Raw genomic sequence first — 23,323 nt, forward strand, 5'->3', positions numbered from 1 at the left:
CCCAAAAATGTCTCAGGGAAATTATTCAGGATTTCCTCCAAGCACACACACTCCCCCCTCAGAAACCTTAAACTGGAGATATCTTTGGAAGGGAGAGAGGAGAGAAGGGGCAGGAAGATTAGACAGGGAAGGATGGAAGATTAAGGGGGAAAAACTAGACAAAAATCAAAAGCACTAAAGGAGGAATGCAGCCAGAGCTGCCACAGAAAAATGACAAATGTGCTGCCAAACACGATACACAAATTTCTCATTTTTTAGCTAAAGTTTGGGGGTTGTTTTGTAAATGAAAGAGTTAATTGTTAATTACTCTTCGGGCAATTTTTAACTCACTTATTTAGCTGATTTGAAATTTTGGCTCATTTAATTTCTTCCCGATTTTATTTGTCGATGTTTCCAGCGTGTGTTCACACCTTGCTGGTCTGTAATGCCATCTTTAAGAGATATGGAGGAGCACTTCAATCCACCACTGATCCCACATCCACTAAAAATCCAAGTTACTGCTCAGTGATTCTGTGAGCAGGCCACAAACCCCCAGTAATTCAGTGTTGGGTGACCAAGAACATCAGAACCAGGAGACACAAATTATATTAGATCGCAATTTTCAACCGTTGTAATTTTTCTCAGGAGTTTTCATTCTGAAAATGCTACTAAAAGAGGCAACAAAAGGAAATTTATTCCACCTGCCACAAGACTGAAAAGCTCAGTCTCCACAAACAGGTCTCAGTCTGGACCTATTTGAAGTGGTTTCCCTTACTGGGCAGGTACTGGTTTGCCTCACCCTGGGCTTTGGGATGCACTGAGATTCCTGCAGCACATCAGCTTGGAGCTGGAAAGGTCAGGCAGGACAGGGCCAGGGATAGCCCTGGAGTGAGTGTCAGCCAGCCTAATTTTGTGTGTCAACCCCGAAAATTAGATAAACAATGACAAACCAGGCTTTTTAAATGAACTTGTCTCATCTGGTTCTCTTGATAAAGGGTACGTGGCTCAAGTTGCAGTGTCCCCCCAGACAGGTTAACTCTTTAAAGGGGAGCTCCTCTCCCAGGGTGATGTAAATGATTTAAATATCTGACATGAAATTAAAAGGGCAGTGCCCCCCTGAACACACAGCCCTGGGAATTCAAACTCATTGCTCACCAACCATCAATCATTTAGCCCAGTCAATTAAATTGCCATTATTCAAGGGTAAAAGTTCCATAATTTTACCCACCCTTAAAATTCAGCTATTTGCTCTCATGGCCTTCTCCACTGCCCTGAGAAATCTTTGTTTCTGTTAAAAACCCACCCAGGGTTTACAGCAACAGACTTTCCATGGCAGCCTTGGCAGGACTGCAGACCCATGGGCATTTCCCAGCACCAAGGGCCCAGGATGGATGGATTGTCCAGATGGATGAATTGTCCCAGGGAGATGAAATTCCCCCTGGGACACAGTCCTGATACAAGGTCCAAATCTGAGCTACCTGATTCCTTTCAGCTCTTCAGTCTAATGCACATGTAACAGCCTCAACTGCCTCTCATACACAAATTCAGGGAAGAATCCAGGAGAATCTCTCCCATAAACAGGTTGCTCTGCCACTGGCCATAAAATGTGTGTGCTTGGAGAGCACCAAGGACGTTTAGACCAACACTGAGGCTCCTGAATGCTGCCAAAGGACAGGCAGAGCATAAATAACATCCCTTAAGCAACGCTCCCGGGATTTCAGAGCACTTTCCAGGCACAAAAGAAGTGAGTTTTTGTTGGGAAGACTGGTTTAAAGGTCCACAAAATAGGCAGATACCAACCTGGAATGGTGACAAAGTGTGTGAAATGCCAGGCAGCCACCAATTTCCTTGTAAATCTGCAAAAATGACAGGGTGGTGCTTCCTGGGGCCCAGAATGTGAGAGGGATGAGGAATGGACAGGAACTTGAATCCCAAACGATGGTCAGGGCATCTTTTTTTCTGACAGTGCATGCAGACCTAACCCACAACACCATCTCCTTGGTATTTTTTTCCCTGGGGCAGTGAGAGGTTGACTGGGGAGAGCAGAAAATTAGAAATAACAAGAAAACACCTCACCCTTATGCAAGGAAACGTTGGGAAAGAAGCAGCATTGCATTGGTTGCACTGGTGCCACCCTTCTAACATTTTCTTTTAGAGGAACCCCTCCAGCCTGAGCAGCTCCATTTATCACAAAGCAGCACAGACAAATCATGCATTCCCTTTAAAAATTTGAATCCAGCCTGACAAAAACCCCAACAGGAAGATCCCAACTGTTGCAGCCCCAGCCTATCAAGACAACGGCAGTGCCCTCAGACAGCATTTCAAATACAGTTTATTAGCCTGTGATATGAAAAGGGTATTTTTATTGCATGATATAATGCAATGGGACCTTGGGCGCTCTGCAGAAGGACCTTGCACTCAGAAGTGTAATGAACCCATAGTCCAAAAAACATTATACTGTACATTAACCTATCATTAATGGCACATTAGGGCTGGGGGCATTGCACGCTCGCTGGTCAGGGCTCCATCAGGACAGTGTGGAGGAAACCACAGTCTTCACAGGCTTAAAACAAATAGAGAAAATAAATATTACTGCTGGCTACAGGCTGCTCTAAGGGAAGCTCGCTGGCTGCTTAACATGCAATTCTGATGCCATTTTTTAAAGGAGGGGGGGCTGAGGAAAATGCAGCAGTTTATTTGGTGATATTAGAAATGGAACGTGGCTGCTTCGCTGCACTGAGTGTCTCTGTGGTGCAGGAACACTGACCTTTTCCTGCATAAACATGGAACCTATTTGGAAAACAATGAAAACTGGAAACCTGCTCCCATTCCCTAATCCCCAGTGACACTGGTAAGGCCTCCCTGGCAGTAGGAGGAACATCCTCTGCCCCAGCTCTGCACAGCCCTGTTTGACACGTGGGACCTGTGTTTGCCTCTGCACCCATTCCCACCCGGTCACTCCCCCTCAGAACTCCAGCCCTGTCAGCACTAACTCAGGGGGAAACATGATCAAACCACGACATTCCTCACGCTCCTGGATCAGGTGGGATGTTCCCTGCCTGCCCCCACTGCAGGTGCTCTGTTCAAAGGAAAGCCACAGTGTAAATGTGACATCAGGAAGGCCTGGCTGGCAGCTCACCTCAAGCTGGCAGAAGGAGCACAAGCCCTACAATCCCAAAAAATACCACACCTTGGCTGACCAACAGCACATCCCAGTGACGATCCCAATTAGTTCTCCCACTGCTACTGAGGTGTCCATGCTGTTTATTGCTCTTGTAATTACTGAGGGCACTTACTTGGGGGAAATTCTTGTCCATTCACATGTTTAACAATGAAGACAAGTCAAATCTCCAACAGGACAAACACCAACCTCAGCTCTGGAGCTGAAACAACTTCCCAGGAGACTTGGGAAGTGCTGAGTAACCCTGAACTGACCCCGTGTCCCTCTCCAGTGACCTCAGCATGTGTAGGATTTCATCACTCTACCCCAGCCTCCAGAAGAGGAGGAGGATTTCACATCTAGAGCTCCTGCCTCCAAGGACAAGCCACACTAAATGGTGTTCTAATTATCTGAGCTCGCTCTCCACGCGGCCGACTTCGGCTCCCACAGCCAGGAATAGCAGCGAGGAATCCTCAGGCCAATACTCCCAAAACATTGTTAATTCACAGGCACAGAAGGCATCAGAGCACCCTCAGGGGATGCTCCAGGCAGCTCCTAAGCCTTGAGTGGGGCAAAAAATCTGAAGGGTGAACACCCATTAATCCACGGAGACACAGAACACACCTGGGGGTGAAAGGACTCTGCAAGACACTGTCTAAGTGTGATCTGGCTGCTCCAGCTCCTCTTTTCCCTTTGCAGTTTTAGGATGGCTTTTTTTACCCTGTAAAGAAAAGTGTGAGCACCTGAAGTGCTTGAAACAGCAGGGCCTGGGAGGCTCAGTGTGTCTAGAAAGCATGTCCCCTGTGTCCCAAAGCTGCAGCAAGGTCAGCGGGAGCCTCCTTGTCTCTTCCTTGTGGCACCTGCAGCGATGGCATTGCAGGTTTAACCCTAAAATAGCTGCTTTTCTAGGTACTTGCAGGGCTGTGTTTGATCTGGGACTGAGTGTTTACTGGCCCAGTTCTGTCTCCTGGTTCCTGTCCTCAGAACAGCGACTATTGAGGGCAAGGACTGCCTCTCACTGTGCGTGGGGAGGACTCAGCATCCCCAGGGCCTGTTCTCAGCCTGCCGCTGGAGTGAAACCCCCCACAGCAGGGGCCAAAAGCACAGAATCACAGAATCATGGAATGGCCTGGGTGGAAGGGACCTTAAAGTTCATCTCATTCTACCCCCTGCCATGGGCAGGGACACCTTCCACTATCCCAGGTTGCTCCAAGTTCATCCAACCTGGCCTTGGACACTTCCAGGGATGGGGCAGCCACAGCTTCTCTGGGTACCCTGTGCCAGGGGCTCACCACCCTCACAGGGAAGAATTCCTTCCTAATATCTGATCTAAACCTACCCTCTGACAGTTTTAAGCCATTCCCCCTCATCCTGTCACTCCAGGTCCTTGTAAACAGTGTCTCTCCATCTTTCTTGCAGGCTCCCTGCAGGCACTGGAAGGCCACAATCAGGTCACCCTGATTGTCTCACTTTTCCAGTGGTGCTTTGACAGGTCTGTGGGAGCTGCAAAGCTCTAGGTGGCACAGGAGGGCTGAGGGCACAGGGACACCCAAGGTCAGAAGAAAAAGCACCCAGAATTTAACGTTTCCACAGAATTTACCCCCCTCATAAGGACATCAGCTGCAGCTCCTGCCAGCTCGGGGAGCAGAGAGGACTGATGTGTTCAGAGAATGGTGAAGGTGGCAAAGAGGGCCAGAAAGTTGCATCATTGAACCTTGGAATGGTCTGAGTTGGAAGGAACCTTAAAGCTCATCCAGTTCCAGGGGGAGGGACACCTTCCACTAGAGCGAGCCCTCTCCAACCTGGCCATGTCCAGCTGGTGTTTTCTGGAGATGATGCAGCAACAAGAACACATCCATGAGGAAAATTAAGTATCACCAGTCTCCTTGGAGTTCCTGCTCTCTCCTCACTCCTCACAGCCAAGAGCAGAGCCCAGCCTGCTGAACACCTCCACGCATCGGGACATGGGGAGTTTTGTTTGTTGGCCTCCCTAACACACACTGTAATTAAACTGTTGATTACTAAACAGTTTAAATATATGACAGACAATGCAGTTAAAGCCTACAGTTAGGTCAATATGTGATTTAGATTTGCCATTTAAAAACTCTCATTTAAATTTTGCATACATTAATCACTACCATACTTCAATGTTCTGATATCCACCTGACTACACTATTAAAATAAAACTTGCTGCCCCAGGGAAATCCTACTTATTCTTAATTGTTTCGAGGCTTTGATGGGCTTTTAATCTAAGATTAATTTATGCAATTTTAAATAACTCTTCTTATGATTAATAAGCTCGAAAATTAAAAGGAGTCTAAAGCAATTATAATGAGCATTTGGTCATAACCTCATTAGGAGAAGGAGTGAAGGATACAGCTCTGGAATTCTTACAAGACTACAATTTAAGGTTACTTTCAGAGGAGTCAAACATAGTTCTTGAAATTGCAAAGGCAGATTAGCCTAGGTCAGCCTTAGAACTATGGCTACCTAGATTAGCACAGTAATGATTTTATCCCTCTGATGATATGCAAGATAGTGAAAAGATGACACAAAACATATCAAGCAAAGATAAATGGATAACACAACCAAGCACTGAAGCCTGGGAGTTATACTTCCTGTTTGTTTTTTTTTTTTTTTTTTGAGAAGGATTCTTTTTGCAGGGTTTTTTTTCCTTATTATTTATCTATTTATAGATTAACTTTTACCGAAACACTTTTCCTTCTTATATGATGAAGTTAATTGCAAGGGATTTTCAGCTGGTTTAGTTTTGTTGAGGCACCAAAACTCTCCTGCAACTCACAGAATTTGTCTTCAAATGACAAGAGTCCCCAAGCCTAATGGATGGACCAAGAGGAAGAACAGCTTAACTTAAACCTCAACCCCTTAAACTGAAGAGCAGCTGTCTCCCTGAACTCACATTTTTAAACAGCAATACAAATCCTTCTATTATGATTCAAGTCCTTTTTTCCAACCTTATTCTGAAGTTTTGGATGGCTGGTGGCCCCAAAAACTGACCTAAGAGATCCCATGAGCACTTGACTGGTGTGTCCAGCTGGCAACTCATCACCAAAGAGCCAAGAGGGAATTTTCCAGCTCAGATCAGCAGGAATCAGAGCAGCTCCACTCCACAGCATGGACCTGACTTCAAACCCCCTCTTACTGCAGGACCCAACAGGTGCATCCATGGATGGGTCTGCTATTTGTTCCCTTCCTGTTATACCAGTCTTAAATTTCCTACAGACTTCTGGGTTTGGCTGTGGCACAGAGGAGTCTATTTGCCCATCTGCAGATCATTCTTTCCACAGCAGTTTTGCTTTTGATACTTGTTGTTAAATCGATCACTGTCCTTGGCACTCCTCGTGGTGCTCAGCGAAGGAAAACGAGCCAACTCCCAGCAAAGGTACTTCGTTCTCTTATGACTCTTTAAAAAAAAAATAAAGCAACAGAAATATAATTGGAGCTTTACTTCTGCAAGTGCTGCTGAGGTTAAGAAGAGTTGGAGAAGAGGAATCGGGAGAGTGGCCCAAGGCTGATGGAGTATGTCAACATTAGCAAGCTGTCGACAGCGGGAGCAGATCTGCTGAGGGAAATGGTTGGTGCAACGTTTCAGGGATGGAAGAGGTTTCACTTTGGACCAGCCCTGGTCTGGTCTGTGGGCCCAGCGCCCATTAGTAGCTGGATGTCATTAGGTGTGTGCCTGGAGCACATCTTCTGGTGTGGTTTCATTTGAAATCCATTCAATTCATGAGCTTCAAGACCTGTCTGTGATGAGAATGAAAGCGTGGGGGCTCTGAGAGAGCAGGGGATTCACAGCAGAAAGGCACACCTGACCTGAACTCTAATGCTGATGGACATGCACCTGCAGAAGTGTCCTCAGCTCATGAGAGCACAGGAATAGTGTCATCCACACCAGAGCTCATCAGGAATTAAAAGCTGATATAGCAAAAATTAAAAGCTGGTACAGTATTTCCTTCAAACAGGGACTAAATGTTCCCCTGGACTGGGCAAGAAAACAGTTGTTTTCTCCAAGTTTTCAGACACTGGTTTCTCCTAACAGGAAAAAATAATTACAAAGCAAATTACTAAGCTGAAGTAAACTGAAACAATCTCCTAAATGTTTTTCACCCAAAGCTTGGAGTAGAAAATGCTGTGTGCATACACACACACACACACACACACACATAACAACAATTAACAAAAGCAAAAAAACCCAGAAAATTACGTGGCTGGAAGCAAAAAAGGGAGAATGAAACAGCCCATACTTCGTTAGTGGTTTTGTGATGAAGTTTCTGCAAATGAACAACTTGTTTCTAAAAGTACCTGTACAATCATCCTGCATTCTGTGGCACCATCCCTGTGCAAAACACCATCCCTGTGTTTGCCAGGTTTGGTAAAGGGACTAAATAAAGTATTAAATGATCAAGTGCTGCCAAGTCCCCTCATGTGAAGAGTGAAGGAAGCTCAGGTACGACCCGACATCGGAATGAACGCACTGAAAACACAAAGAAGGCAAAATACATCACCACTAGTTGGCTTGGGGAAAAAAAAATAAAAAAATTCCTTTGAATCTCTCCCAAGGTCACTGAAAAAATGACCAAGGCCACATACACCATTTCCATTCTCGGAGCTGTATTTTAACACAATGGTGGAAACCTGTCTCTCTCTAGTCCGGATTTACACCAGCAGAGTGTTTACCCCAGCCTTTCCCATTAAATCCGAGCAGGCAGATGCACATTTATGGGACAATGAACTTTTCCACGGCTGCCACTCGCTGTGTTTTGGAATTAGGGGCTGGATAAACCCGCGCATTCCCGGGGTGGGAGCGCGAGCAGCCGGCTCCGGAGGGGAGGCCATGGCTTCGGAAAAAAAAAAAAATAGAGGGGGAAAAAAAAAATAATCGTGTTTAATTTAAAAATTAGAAACTGGAGCAGGCTGTGAGCGCAGAGAGGTTGATTGAAACAAAATTTAAATTCCTGTCAAGCCCATTTAAACACAGGGGCCCTTCATAGGCAATTAGCTGCTCCCTGTGAAGGCTGAGCAAGCCCGGGCCTGGTCACCGTGAGGCGCCGAGAAAAATTAACTAAAATCAGGCGCTATGAAATATTTAGCCTCCCAGTTTATCACAGGGGTTTGGAAGTGTAAACAAGACAAAAATCGATTCCTCGGTGCCCTCCAATCAATCCCCCAAAATGGCGAGGGCATCTGTTTCTGCTCAATTTTGTTTACTCTGGCAGATTTGCCTTAATTGCGGTTGTTTATCTCCCGTTGTCCCCGGGGCCCTAATCTCCCGATTACTAATACTTAACACTCATTTCACATCTAAAGCTACTTCTAATCCTCAACAGGTTTCTGGGGCTCTTAAAATTATTGAGAGGAGGGAGATGCCGAGCTCTTTGTGAGAGGCGCATTTTCCGACCCCGCGACCAGCTGGGCCCAATCGTCACCAGGGATGGCGGCAACAAAGGTGCTAAAAGGCTCTTTCACAGGCACCGAGGCTCCGGAGGGAATTCCAGGGAGAAAAAGGAGCTTTGATGGGAAGCAAAAAAAAAAAAAACCCACCCTGAACGAGGGGGCTCCAACAGTCCGGCCAAATAAAGTTACTGTCATAATCAAACGCTGTCAATCACAATGAAAATCCAATTAAAAGAATCTTCCAGCGCGGCCCTCTCAAGGAGAAAAATGTCCCCTATTTATATGCAGGGTTTTCTTTTTGTCAACCGCACAAATTAGAAAGTCGTATTAATTGATTTTTTTACTACTTTAGGCCCTGATCCTCCAGCTGAATTTCTGCGGATGGAGGAATCAAGCGGCACAAATCTGATTAAGGGATTTGAGGCATAATGCACACAGGTCACTAAGAAGCCATATCTCTATCTCCTGCTTTATACTCCGCTTATTCATAGGCAATTATTACTCTTATTTAATACTGCAGGAGTGTCCTGAGGTGCTAATCGGACTAGAGACTCACAAGTAGCTGGTACTGCACAAGCACCAGCCTTTTTAATCTATGCAGAGGGTCTGAATACATTTAAAATACCAATTTCATTATACAAATCCTACCTAGATTTCAACAGTTGCCTCTTAGAGCAAATTCTTTGACGAATTTGGAGTGAATAGAAAGGACAATATGCTGGGAATTAAAGATATGGCTCTTACTTTGGAACTGTTAACGGATTTATTTCTATAAATATTTTTAAAGAAATAGGTAGGGAAGACAGCTGACATAAAAACATCAACAAGGCGAAGGCACAACTTCTCAACACACAGTAATTGAAAGATTTGCAATTCTGCTACCAAAATGAGTGAGATGTAAATATTTGTCCCTGTGCCTGGAGAACTACGGAACCACCAGAAGTGCCAAATGAAACATTTGCTCAAATTAAACTGCAAAGCCCAGGAGACTCGAGCAACCAAAAATATTAACTGCATCACTCTAAGCTGTTGCCAGTTTGTTTTTGTCCAATTTCCTCAGATTTTTGACACTTCTTCGAGCCAACCCAAGTTATTCCTTTACACATTTCACTGGGAAGTGCCAGAACACCGTGCAGCTTTAGGGCATGTTAGAAAGTCAGTTGTTCGTGTTTGCTGTAAAAATTCGGTGATCCCACGAGCAAGGGGTGTGCAGAAGGCAGGGAATGGAGACAACACCTTCAAACGCCACCACTCCCACTCAACCTTGTCACCATCTTAGTCTTCTGTAATTGCTGGATTTAGTGACACTGATAGGATGTATCTCTCCATTTCAAGAGCTGATTTCTCAAGTGACAAAGAACTCATACCCCTAAGGATAGAGATGGCTTTTTAACCCCTCTTTTTTTTTTAAAGATAAAGGGGGAAAGACTCCTGACACACCTTTCCCAATTTCAGCTCAGTGGGGAACAGCTCGAGCAACGCTGCCACCTGAAAGAATTCATATATTTTCCTCTTAAGCTCCCTTGAGCAAGGAAAATAATGAACACACAGTGACAGGAGCATCCTGAGCTCTGGTGTGAAATCCTTGCATCAATGAAGTCAATATAAATTTTGATATTGCCTCCAAAGAATCCAGGATTTGATCCAGAACTCCTTGTCCACTGTATGTCTGAACTGATAGACTGAAGACACAGTTTAATATTTATCATATACATTTAATGGTTGAACTCTATGATCTCAAAAGCCTTTTCCAACCTAAATGATTCTATATTTACAACAGCTAAAACTTGGCTCTGTCCTTTTTGCCTTGGGAAATCAGGAGAGAGCCCTTTCCTTCACATCTGGCATGTGTTTGGTGTCCGTCAGAATTTCTCCTTGTCATGGAGTGAATAACTGGGATCGTTGTGACAGAGGAGAGCCTTAAATGTTTGCAAACAGAGCCATCCATCACAGGTCCAAACATGGACCATTTTATGGTCCCTACCTGGTGAGAAGTGCTACTGCCCAGACCCTCTAGAACACAACTAATTAAAATATACCTACTTAAAATATAGCAACTTAAAACACAGCTACTTTTTTAATTTCCTGCACTTGTTTGAGATGGAGGAACAGGGAGGCAGAACCCATTTTTGAGAACCTGTAACATCTTGACACGTATCTTAACACATTTAAACACACAAACTATTTATGTGAAAAAGCTCCCATTACAGCTAATAAGATCAGGGTGGCTGGTCTAAAGCCATTCCTGGAATGGAGAGAGGGATTTCTGGATGCAGAGGAATGGGAAATATCAAAATTGCAAAAAAAGAATATTTTCCAGTAGGTTTTGACACAGATGATGTACAATTTATAACACAACCTTCTAAATGAACACAACACCGACATAAAAAGCACCAGCAATTTAAATTTAAAAAAAAAAACAGGAGAAAAGCTCATAGTCGTGTTTAAAATTCGGAGACTTGAACAAAAATTATTAGATCTGTGCAAAAGAAATCAAGTGCAGGAGGTGACTGCACCCTTGGCCTACAGCTTTGCCTTTCTCAGCCCAATCTTTCCTTGAGAAATCCAAGCAGCATCCTAAAGACTGGGAAAGCAGAATGGAATAAGTGCCACATCCCTGACTTTTGGTACTTCAAATACAATTTCTTGTCTTTTAAATAGCCAGATGTAGCACGATAGAGTTCAATGCTGCACTGACAACAACAACAACAAAAAACCAACCTCACCGAGAGACTTCCCCACTTCTGAAAATCATGTCCAATCTGCCAAGGAAAAGACCAAGCTTCCAGCTAAAGAAGAGATTTTAAACAATTACCAAAGCAGGGCAGTGATATCATAAAGGCAATTTCTGCGCTAGCTTGTTTTCTGCAACTCTCTTTGCCTCTGAACAGCTAGAACAGATAATAACTATTAGTAAATCAAACTCCTGCAATATCCAGCTGTGCCTCCCACATTTACATACAGATAGAATGGGTATATGTTTTTAATATGTATGTGATCCGTACTTTTACCACAGCTGAAGTGCACGCTACAAAGGAGGAGGAGAATGGGAATGGAATCAGCATGAGATAATAAAGTGGCCTAGATAAAGTATTAGCCAGCGATTGATCTCAAACAGGGGATGTTGCTTCTCTCTGACCTGATTACTTACTATGCATAGATTCCATTAAATAGAGCTTAGAATGGAAAGCTTCGGGAAAATACCGTAAATAAAGTCACATCCCAGCTCCTGAGCCAGCCCAGCCCCTGGATGCCAGCCTGGAGTTTAAACCTCACCCAGGCTGCCACATCTCCACTGCTAAATATACACAGTTCTCTGCAAGCCAGGCCTGGGATGCCAGAAAACTCCACGTTTTACACAAAAAAAAAAAAGGAAGCTCATGGTGAAAAAAATATCTTTATACGGAAGAATTGTTGAGATTTTCATCTTGGAAGGGGAGAGGGAGAGAAGAGAGAGGAACATGCAAAGATGTTGTGCAGCCTTCCCTGTGCTAATACAGGAATATATTCAATTTAATTGACTCTATGCCCTTCTCTAAAGAGGGAACAAACTGGGGATAAAAGAGCAGCACGTTAGAATAAGTTTAGAGTAGGATTAGAACAACCACTGGTAAATTCTACAGACTGTTCCTTTCCCTGGATGGACAAATCTCTCATTACTTGCTGAATTATTTTTTTTTTTCACTCCTGTGGAACAAGCCTGTTAACTTGAAATACTTTGAAACAATTAGTTGATTATGTATAAACAGAGAAAACTCCATGGTATCTTGTTTTGGGGATGAGTACATGGAAGAAAGGCCAGTGAGTGAATAAATAAATAGCAAAATAAATCAATACAGGAAGCCAATCTGGGCCAGCTCTTATGGAAACCTGGTGTTCATCCTGGTGCACATGGATTCCTTTATGCAGGAATTTCACACAGCCTCAGCTTTGGCCCTATTTTCTGACAAAACTGTGACTTTTGTAAGAAAATGACTTCTATGCCAGAGAGGGCAAATCCATCCCTGTGTCACCCCGTGGCTCCGGTGGAGTTGCCACTCTGGCACTCCAGGTATTGTCAGGCAGCTCTTCAAAATGCATTTAACAATTCCCTGATTATCAGGAGAGTAGAAAAAGATTGATGTTCTGCTCCCTCCGTTTTGCTTTCAGTCTTTAATTATACCAAACTGGTCACAAAATAGTGACTTCCAGGATGGTTGGAGTCTGTAGGGGAGGCAGCTTTGGTTGGAGCTCATGATGATTATGGGTTACACCTTTTATCCTTGCTGGTACATTGCTTTTAAATTAAAAAAAAACCCCCAAAATTCAATGAACAAGGGAGAATCCTACCCTAATTTAAGTCAGCTGACCTTGAATGATTCAAAATTTCACTGACAGTATCTGCATCACTCTACCCACTCCGTATATCCTCCAGTATTTACATCACTCTGTCCACTGCATCCATCCACCAGAACCACATGGATGCTTCAGGGATGGATGACCAGGAATTAGAAGGATATTGTGGTGAGAAATTCTAGAATTCAGAGGATATTTGTTCAAGGAATGACTGGATGTGGCACTCACTGCTTTGGTCTGGGTGATAAGGGGGTGATGGGTCAGTCTTGGGAGGTCTTTTCCAAACTAAATGATTTTGTGATATTTAACAGCTTTTCTTCTGGCCCTGTTTATTAATTATCTGGCCCTGATTATTAATCAATACATAAATTATTACATTTTAAATTCAAGTGGATGTTTATAAATTAATTTATACACACCCACGTATGTACAGATACACTGTGTTTATCTGTGTGTTACAGACGTATCATGCTAATGTACATATGCATGTGAGTTTTATAAATAAAAAAAGACTGGGGAAGGGCAAGAACATAAATGGTTTGACTGGTGAGCAACTCCTGAGCTAACAGTGAGAGTGGTAAGGAAAGCACAGGATGCTGGGAGCCCATGAAGATGGAGAAGGGAATTTAGGGCAGTGATGAGGGTCTTGCAGGCAAGGACTGGGTCACTGCTTTATTTCACCAGCACTTTCCCTCCTATTTTACTACTTGTTGTTACAAGTTCCTTTATCACTGAATAGCAGAACGAGGCGGGGGGAAAATGCATTAAACAAAAGATTTTGTTTAAAAAGTAGAAACGCTTATTTTTATTATTTTCTTTTTTTTTTTTCCCTCCTTCTAGAGCTGCTGGAATTTCAAAATTATTTTACAAAACACCTCCTTAAAAGGGGGACTAGCACACTCCAGGGCATGTAGTTGTAAAGATAAATCTGTGCACTTCCCTGGTACTGCAGGCACTCACCCTTTGGCCTCATTTTTATGGCTCTACACCCTGGAGTGGTGTTATTGCTTCCAAACATACATATATACTTATGGGGGTCTGTGGATCTGCAGATGTTTTATTTATAAGTGGCAGGCCTATTGCATCACCCAAACGTGCATTTACAAACAGATAGAGGTTTTTATGAACCCCCATTCCATTGTTTTAATAGCTGAGCCACCCAGCCATGGCAGAATAGTGCACGAGGTAAATGTGTCTACATCTCCAGAACCTGCTCCAAGTTTTCTCAGATGTGACTAACTGCAAGAATTTTCCCAACCATCAAAAGTTAATAAAAAAAAAAAAAAAAAGGACAAAAATCAGGCAGGGTGGGTGAGCCCTTGGTAGGAGACACCACCTCAAAGTGGAGGGGCTCTGAGAAACTCGAAGCCTCATTTTATTGAGGTGTTTTAAGTAGGTACCTGACTGCAAATGTGGATCTGGTGAAGTTAATATCCTTAAAATTAGATTCACAGTTAAATACTTCCCTAACCAGGATCTCAGCTGAGACTAGGATTGTGAGATACCTGCCCCAGGGCATCTTCAGAGATTAGCCTTTAACTAGAGAATAGCTGCAACAGAAACACTTGTTTATTCTACTTGCAGCTCCCAGCGTGGAAGCACGAAATGAGAGGATGCACAAGTGACTTTATCTTGTTAAAATCCATTAGAACTACTCCTACATTCAAATTATTCCTATGCTAAAATTATTCCTAGATACTTCATCCCCAGAAAATATGATGATTTTCCATAAGGCTCCAAGTTACAGGAAGCAGCACATGAAGAAAAGTAATGACATTTAAAAATCAAAGATATTCGATGTGAGTCAGAGGGGATTATGACTCTTAGCTACAATATAAATTGCTGTAAATATTTGTAGTAATTGCTTGATATGGTGTTTTTCTAGCTGCTTAAAAACAGTCAAAACAGCACTAAATGCACAGCCACAAGGGACCAGCTTGAGAGCAGGTAGCCTGTTATTGCCTCCCTGAAAAAATGACAATTACCAGCGGAAAAAAAGTGGTCTCTGAGCTCAGATTCCAACACTGAGAACCCTCCCATGGACAGAGCACAGCCAAATATTAACTCAATCTTCTGCAGCCAATATAATTTCATTTTCCATGAATCTAAGTGAAAACAGCAGCTCCTGCATTTAATTAAAATAACACTATTTTGACCATATCCTCTGTTTTCAGTCTTCACATTATGAAAGGTTAAGATGGGAAGTGCTGACAAAGAGTGACCTACATTAAGCTCTAATCCCTGGACATACAAACTGAGGGAAAAAAAAAGTGTATGAAGCATCAAAATGGTTTTGATTGAAACTTGATACTGGCTGTGAAAGTTCTCTGTGAGCTCCCCAAATCACAAGTGAACAGCAAAATACCCAACAGCTTCAGTGGAATCATAATTCCACCTTTGTTTTGGATGTCCTCTGTAAATATGGAACTGCTGCACAAGCCAGAAAGAGTTTAGATTGAAATCTGTACATACTGAAAAATGCAGGAAAAAAATAGACACACTTCTATACAAATGAATAAAAGGTATTCACAGACTGAAGTGAAAATTGAGTTTTCACTTACCATTAAATCTTCAGGTGCTGGTCTCTCCTTTGGCTGCTTCTTCATGCTGTGTCATACAACACAATAAATATAAAATAAAAGCAACTGCTCATTTATTCTACATGTTTAAATATTGAATTATCTTTTATATCTCTTTTATCACAGAGTGAAATTTGATGTATTTTTTTTAACGTTATCAGGTGCTGATGGAAGACTGGTCAAAATATATATGGATTTTTCCCTCCCTCCCAGCCTTCCCTTGTGGGATGGAGGACGTTTGTAACCAAGGAAAGTGTATAAATACAGAGATCACTGAAATCCAGTCAGCTCAGAAGGCACAGGGAGAGCTGATTCCCATTTTTCTGGGGATTATGACACAAAGAATTATCCAAACAGGTCGGAGACTCAACTCCACCACTGAACAGCTTCGGGAGCACATGCAACACCCTGGGGTTTCTACCTTCATTTTTTCCCATTTATTTCCATCACCCTGCAGGGTGATAGTTCATTACCCAGCATTAACCTGTTTATAAGATCATGTTTCTCATCCAAACAGTCCTAGTTTTCCATGCAACAGGTGCAATTAGCTCCTGAAGGCTGTGCTGAGCTGCATGGAGGAACACAATAACGTGGCACAGAGGTGACCATCAGGAGCTGCCTACTGACTAATTGGATTGAATCCAAGCAGCCAGGGTTTATGGCATAACTGGCATAAAGTCTGGGATGCTGCTCACTTGACATCCCTCATGGTTATTAGCAACTGATTGCTTAAATAATATACACTTTCATATTATTTGCTTTTTGTAAGCAGTAATTCCTCCCACTGCAAAGCACAGCTAATATAACATCATATAGAAAATACTGGGTGATTTGTGCTGTAAACTGGAGATATTAAGGACACAATTTACCTTCCAAACAACTACAAGCCCCTCAAATAATCAAGTACCACAAGCTGTCTGAGGTAGCAGTTTAATCTGACAGTCCAAAGTAGCTGCGTCCCCGGGGAAAACAAGGCTATTAACCACCATCAGTTATGCTTCAGGTTGACATCTGTGGAAATTTTAACACAGGTTATCCCTCCCTCTGCCTCAATTTTTTTTTTTTTTTTTTAAAAGGCCTGTCATCAATTTTTTGGGGGGAGGATCCAAACGTGGAGCTCCACAGGCAGCGGTTGTGCTGCAGAACCCTCCGAACAGCCCCGGCCTCTGTAAGCTGAAACTCTTGAAAACTGAGGCCTCTGTTACACAAACTTTAATTATTTAGTTCCTTTAATTAACTGATCATCAGACTGCTTTTTGTGCCTGGATTTGTTACAGGCCTGAGAGGTACTTTCTTCTATATTATCCAGTCAAAATTCAGAGTTATTGGGTCACCCTCGCTGCAGCGGCCCCAAAATATGGTAGAGAACCCCAAATATACAGAGTCCAACCTATAGCTCCGTGTGGGGCTTGGAGGAGGACACATCCCTGGAGCAGGACACATCCCTGGAGCAGGACACATCCCTGGAGCAGGATTCCCTCTCCCCCACACCGGGATGGCTCCATCTCATTTAGCACAGCTGAGCATCCAGCCCTGGCTGTGCACAGTCACAGAAAAGACCCTTCTCCCTCAAACACATCCTATTTTTCCAAAATTCAAGCTTATTTCTCTGCTGTACATTAATGCCTGCCCTTTATTTATTTTCTTTTCAGGGTAGTGTAAAGGCTAAAATGGGATTTTTTTCCCTTCACTTTGCTTCTTTTGGATGTCCTACCCTCAGGATTTGTATCCTCTAGTCACTCAAGAACCGTATTCTTTATTCTACAACCTCCTCCTCTCCCCAATTCTCCTTTAATTTAAAAGGTTTTCAATGAACTATTCAGTTTTAAGGACAGAAAATATACCCAGTGGTGTGTTTTAAACCACGACCCTCAGTAAAAATTACTTACTGAGAAGCCAATGAATTCATCAAGGCCTCTTGCCTTCTTAAATATCGAGGCAATTTTACAAGAAATATTTCTAAAAGCACTGACTGATGATATTATACACGAGTTTTTGCTGAGTCTTTCCCCCTACCCTCGATGAATTCTTGGGAGTCTCAGCCCCCACGTTCAGGGTAGGGTTTATTAAAACAGGGACTAAAAAAAAAATAAAAAAAAATAAAAAAATAACCCCCTTGTAAGTACTTTTACGACCCTTTGTGTAAATAACGTTTACATAATTTAAACAGTTTGCTCAGCTTTGCTGCCCCATCTGCCCAAGGCCCCCAAGTCCCTGTTCTCTGGGAAAGGATGCAAGGAAAGCCATAAGGTCTCGGGGAGCTGTGGAGTTAATGACATGTATCATTTACATCCAGGGCATGGCATGTTTGCAAACTGAGCTCACCATTGAGTGATGAAGTGTACAAATGGCTCCGAGAACTCCCCGGCTGGAAGGACCGGCGATTCCTGGGATTGCAGCGGAACAAGGAGCGCAGGCACGAGGCAAAAAAAAGAGAATTTTTGTTGGTTTTTTGTGGTTTTTGTTTTTTAGGAGAGCGATAAAACAGCGACAACAAACCAAAAAAAACCCACCACAAAACACAAACCCACAAAAAAACCCCCACCCCGAGGAATAATAACCACGAAGCCCCCGTTTCACACCGAGAATCTGAGGGAGAAAGGTACAAATTCTTCGGAGAAACGTGTTATAAAACACTGAATTTCAACTAATGAGTATTACACAATGGGTAAAAACATGTGGAAAGACACTGAGGGGAGGTGAAAAAAGGACAATGATAGCCACAGGGTAAAAAGGAAGGTAGGGAAAGTGTAAATGAGAAATTAATGATTATTTAAGTAACACACAAATGGTCTTGTAATTAACAAAGAGCTGTGAAATTATTCTTGTGTTGACCTTTGTTTCTTTCCCTGCATTCGCTATTTATTTACACTCATGTTTATTTACACTTATTCATTTTAGAGCCTGTCCTCATATGCTGTCTGAGCAGGACTGAAAAGGCAAAAGAATTTTTAAAAGCAAAAAAAATGTATCAGGCTAGGGGTAGAAAACAACCAGCCAGTATTCAGGAAAGAAAAAAAATAAAAAAAAGAGAATTAAGAGCATAAGAGAGAGGGGAAAAAAAAAAAAAAAGCTTCCAAACAGGGAACAAACAACAGCACCATTTGCAAAGAAGGGCTTTACGAATTTAGGAGTTTTTCCAAGAATGACAGAGAGCTCCACTGTGTTTATAGTGTAACAGCTCAGGATGTAATGAAATTACACTGCAGAGTACTTTAACAGTGTCATCTCATTAGACCTACAGTTGGAACAAGAGAGCCACATAAAACACGCAGCTGCAAATGACTCCATTCTCATCTATTCTCATTTGCTATTAAAAATACCTTTCGGCGTCTTTTTTCCTCCCTGACATCCCTCCACAAAGTACCCTGCAAAGTATGATACATGCACCTATTTAAATTAACAAAGGAATGACTTATTTTAATCTCACTGTGCTTTGGAGTGCTTTGGCCATTTGGATGAGCAATATATCATTACATACAACCTTCCAGCGCTGCAGGCAAGAAACTCGGAGCGTGCAGCATTTGGTGGGAGCCAAACAATTTCTCTAGCACACAACTGTGTCAAATGCATGCATGTATTCATTATGGGGAAGGCGAGGAAATAGCTTTGATGTAGTGGAAAAAAGAAGATGATAAAAGCACCTCTGCAATGTGTGTGCCATTATCAATGGTGGCAGATAGACACGACTGCAGAGCCTCCTATGTGATTAGTAAATATACATATAATTGCTGTGGCCAATTATCAGAAAAATGAGATCGGTAATTACAAGACAGAAAATTAACTAGAACTCTTATTAAGGCTTTGTTTCCAATTCGAACAATTGGAAACTGCTGGAAAATACAATTCAATCAAAAGTAACCGAGGAGGAAAAGGAGAAGGCAAAATTGCTTTACAATTTTCAAAGACTTCTATTAAATACAGGGAGCTGTTTGATAGAACATGCCCAAATTCTCTTTGAACTCAGACCGGGTGAAGGAGAGGTTATTGTTTCCAAACTTATAAATGACAGCAATAAGAGGAGGGTTTGTGCTGGAGAGTGGAAGCAACACGAGGAAATCAGCAGTGCAATTAAACTTTCTCCACTTCAAAGAACTAAATTATCCAGATTAATACAGAAATTGCCAACCTTGCTCACATGGAGCCCAGCAGGTTTTGCCTCTCCCCACCATCCTCTTCTCCTGCCCAGCTCAGCCTTCCTGGGCTCCCACCTGAAGCCACCGGGATGGACCCAAAGCAGGACAGGTGGGAAATACTCCAGGCACATATCACAGCTCATGGGAGGCCGTTCCCTGGGGAACTGGCTCTGCCCAGCAATCCATCCCTGCTGGTTATTTTAAGTAAAATGCAAGTGAGGAGCTGGTTCCAAGGCAAACATGCCCGTGACAGGGCTGCCAGCTTGGCTGGGCCGCGCTGGGGATCGGGATGGGCAGCGGCACTTCACACTCATTTGGGAGGTGATAATTTCTGCATTCACAGGAGATGACAGACCCATAATCGAGTGAAACCTCATTATGAGAGGGGAGGAGAAGCTGGTGAGCTGCTCTGGAGCCACCAGCATCCTGCTTTGGTTATCCAAACCCTATGGGCTCATGCAGGCAAAGGGGAGAAGCAGCTCCAACGTCGGCACAAAACCCTGGACGACACAGCTCCTGTCCTGCAGCACAGCCAGAGACAAGGGGCTCCTGCCTGACAAAATTTCACCTGGGTGAAAGTAAATGTTAAATCCTATTTTTCTCCTTTTTTTGGGGCACATTTTTCCATTCAGTGCAGGTATTTCCACCCCATGCTGGACTGCTGTAGCCCTGTTGGCCACGGCCGTGCCTCGGTTGGTTTGCTCTCGGGAGCTCAGGAAAAGATTGTGGGTGGAAGGGTGGACATGAACACTCACTGGATCTCGGTATGGAAACAAGATGCTTTAATCCCAAGCATTTTAGACTGGGCACACTCAATTTCATTGCACATTAGCCTGAAAAATTGAAAGCCTTTTGGGAGGTTCAAGGAGGTCAAGGCTGAATCTCGAGGACACCTCCCCCTAGACCAGGTTGCTCAAGTATCAGGATCTGCAAATACATCCTGTATTGTATCCTGAGGTTCCCCAGATGTTGTCTGACACTCAAAGAGATGGGAATATAAGGAAATAAAGCAAAGCTACATTTCTCTACCAAGCAATACAGTCACATTTGATGTAACCACAGGGAATGTCCAGCTGCACTCTCATGACCTGCCTTATTTTCCCCACCTGCCCCATGAAATCACACTGAAGAGGGAAAGAAAGTAAAACCCCAAGATTTTAAGGGAGAGAAGAATAGATGTACTCAATTTAAACTGGGAAATGGTTCTTTCATTCTCAGTAACTGCTATATCTTTTGACCAGTATCAGGAAGACCTTGATACTGGGGATGATGCTAAAATGATAGGAAAGACACAAACAGTGGTAAAGGTCAATGCACCATTATTCCCAAGCTTCCCTAAGCATCCAAGCAACATTTCCATAACTGGGATCTGCTGCAGGAGAAGACAAGATCAGTCTCTGCTTTCTCCAAACCAGCCCAACTGTGCACACAGAGCGAGACCGGGGAAGGGCAAGAGGAAAAAAAGTTTGAGTGATGCCTTTGCCTTGTGAGTAATGAACAGTTCAAGGAGGTCAACCCATTACAACTGAAACCGTTTAATTATTAATTATGCACAATCTATGAGCAAAAGGACAAGTTCAGAATGTTTAATGTGTGGTAACTCCAACTGGACCCTCTCTTGGCATTTTGTTATTAGCACTTGTCAGCAAGGTGCTCAGGCAGAAAGGAAAAAGCACAGCGGCAGAAAATCTGAGCCAGCAGGAGGAGGGAGGGCTTTAAACTTCAAACACTGCCCCTAATATTTAATTTATAGAGTGCCAAGGCTCTGGGATAAACCTTATTGACTTCCATGGAGTCAGGGGAAGCCACATTATCTAAATGAAGACCTGAGAATGAGAATACTGAGCAATCCCTCCCAAATCCCTCTCTTTTGAAGGCAGCAATAACATTAGGATCTGTATCTTGTTTTTTTTTCTGAACAAAGGAAGAGTGAGCCACCTAGCAGCGTGTCCAGAAGCCAACCAATCCTCTGGAACCTTTGCAATAAGAGCTTGAATTACACATCCAAGTACTATCCTCACCTGCTTCTCAAACCTACTATTTGAAAGGTCTCCTGCTCTGTTTGCTCTGCCCAAGCAGAGCAGAGGCAGAGATGCTACTGAAGCTCAGGAGATAAATAATGTCCAGCAAACACACAAATAAACATGGATAAGGCAACTTCCCCCTTTTTTTCTGTCCAGCTTGAAGGTTTACATGGATAAACTCAAGAAGCACATTCAACAGATACAGCTGGGAGCTGCTGATTTTTTGGAAAACATTCTCATGTCAACGAATTTGGAGGTCTGCCAATATGCACCTGAAGATCCCGGGCCCTACACACCTTCAGGGTCTTACCCCCAACATATAATTTCTTGAGAGTGAAATATTTTCTCAAAACAACTGGAAGGCTGAGATTTCTCACATCCTTTCTGAAGGAGAAAGCCCAGAACCTCCCTATTAACAGGAAAATCAGCAAATTCAGCTTTCTCCCTAAAACCTTCAGGGCGGACACGGCAAAGCCCCCAACCAAAAACCCATGTTCCTCCTCCCTCCTCCTTCAGGGCCAGAATTTATCCTGGGAAACCTCCAAACTGGGCAGAAAAAAAAGGGGGAAGATTCCTTATCCATCTTTGTGGGTTTGCTGGACACGATTTATTTCCAGCATCTCTGCTCAGCTCAGGGAGAGCAAACCTGTGGGACGACAGACGAGAGTCACCAACACATCCCTGGAGGAACTCTGTAGGGCACCAAAGCTTGGAATTCCCAGTGGGTCTGGGTGCAAACAGGTTTTATCCCCTCTCCTGTGCTGGCTCCCTGTCTGGGAAGGGTTAAATTTCCCCACTCCCCACGGCTCCTGCTGTTCTGCAGCACTCGTGCAGAAGGAGCTGCCATGGTCCTGTGGCTCCAGGGCCACAGGAGGGAAGTTACCAGAACCCAGCAAACCAAACTCCAGCTCCTCTCTCCTCTGGGCCTCCCCAGCATTCCCTGCCTTTGGAATTATGTTCTCCTCTGGGCACATACTCCTGTTCTGCAACTCCTCTACTGATGCTGAAATGGCACTATTTAATAAATAATGTCTGTGCCTCACAAAGCATTTCTGGCTTAGCACTTCAGCCCACAAAATCTCCAGGATTAAAGAATTTTTATGCACTCCGGTTTCTCTTCTGCTCAAGCTTTCAAAAAATATATTTACTTTTCTGTAGGAGCTGTATTTTACTCTGTGGCTGAACAGTGATTTTTCATTTTAGACCGACAAGTGTTAGATGCACCAGAAATGCTGCCAAGTGCAATTACAGGTAACAAATGTGGTTACAACGAGACCAGCAAATGACAGTATTGGACACGTTCAGATATGATCCTACAAGGACAACTTTCTTCCACAGCATTCCTAAAAAAAGAGTTTATCTATCTATCTATCTATCTATCTATCTATCTATCTATCTATCTATCTATCTAAAATCTATTTCTGAGTTCAGATTTACTCCTACTAGGACAACTTTCCCGATTTTAGAGATATGTATATCTAAACCCATTTCTGACTTGAGATTTACTCCATAAGAACAACTTTCTTCCACAGCATTCCTAAAAAAGATATCTATATATACAAATAAAACCAATTTCTGACTTGAGATTTACTCCTACAAGGACAACTTTCTTCCACAGCATTCCTAAAAAAAGATTTTGTCTGTCTATCTATCTATCTATCTATCTATCTATCTATCTATCTATCTATCTATCTA

The 23,323-nt window shown here is 43.1% G+C and overlaps 1 protein-coding gene across 3 annotated transcripts in view; it reads right to left on the reverse strand.

Annotated features, from left to right (window-relative positions):
• Window positions 1–23,323, reverse strand: part of MAP2K5 (mitogen-activated protein kinase kinase 5) — a 127,401-nt gene that overhangs the window by 3,548 nt on the left and 100,530 nt on the right. For all 3 annotated transcript variants that reach the window (XM_027644474.1, XM_027644473.1, XM_027644475.1), the window contains 2 exons: window positions 17,794–17,855; window positions 15,451–15,496 (listed from right to left, as the gene is read on the reverse strand). In XM_027644474.1, the coding sequence (XP_027500275.1) occupies window positions 15,451–15,496; window positions 17,794–17,855 (108 nt within the window). The remainder of the gene's footprint in view (window positions 1–15,450; window positions 15,497–17,793; window positions 17,856–23,323) is intronic.

The sequence above is a fragment of the Corapipo altera genome, unplaced genomic scaffold (assembly GCF_003945725.1).
Source record: "Corapipo altera isolate COAL_440 unplaced genomic scaffold, ASM394572v1 50, whole genome shotgun sequence".
In the NCBI taxonomy this organism is placed as follows: domain Eukaryota; kingdom Metazoa; phylum Chordata; class Aves; order Passeriformes; family Pipridae; genus Corapipo; species Corapipo altera.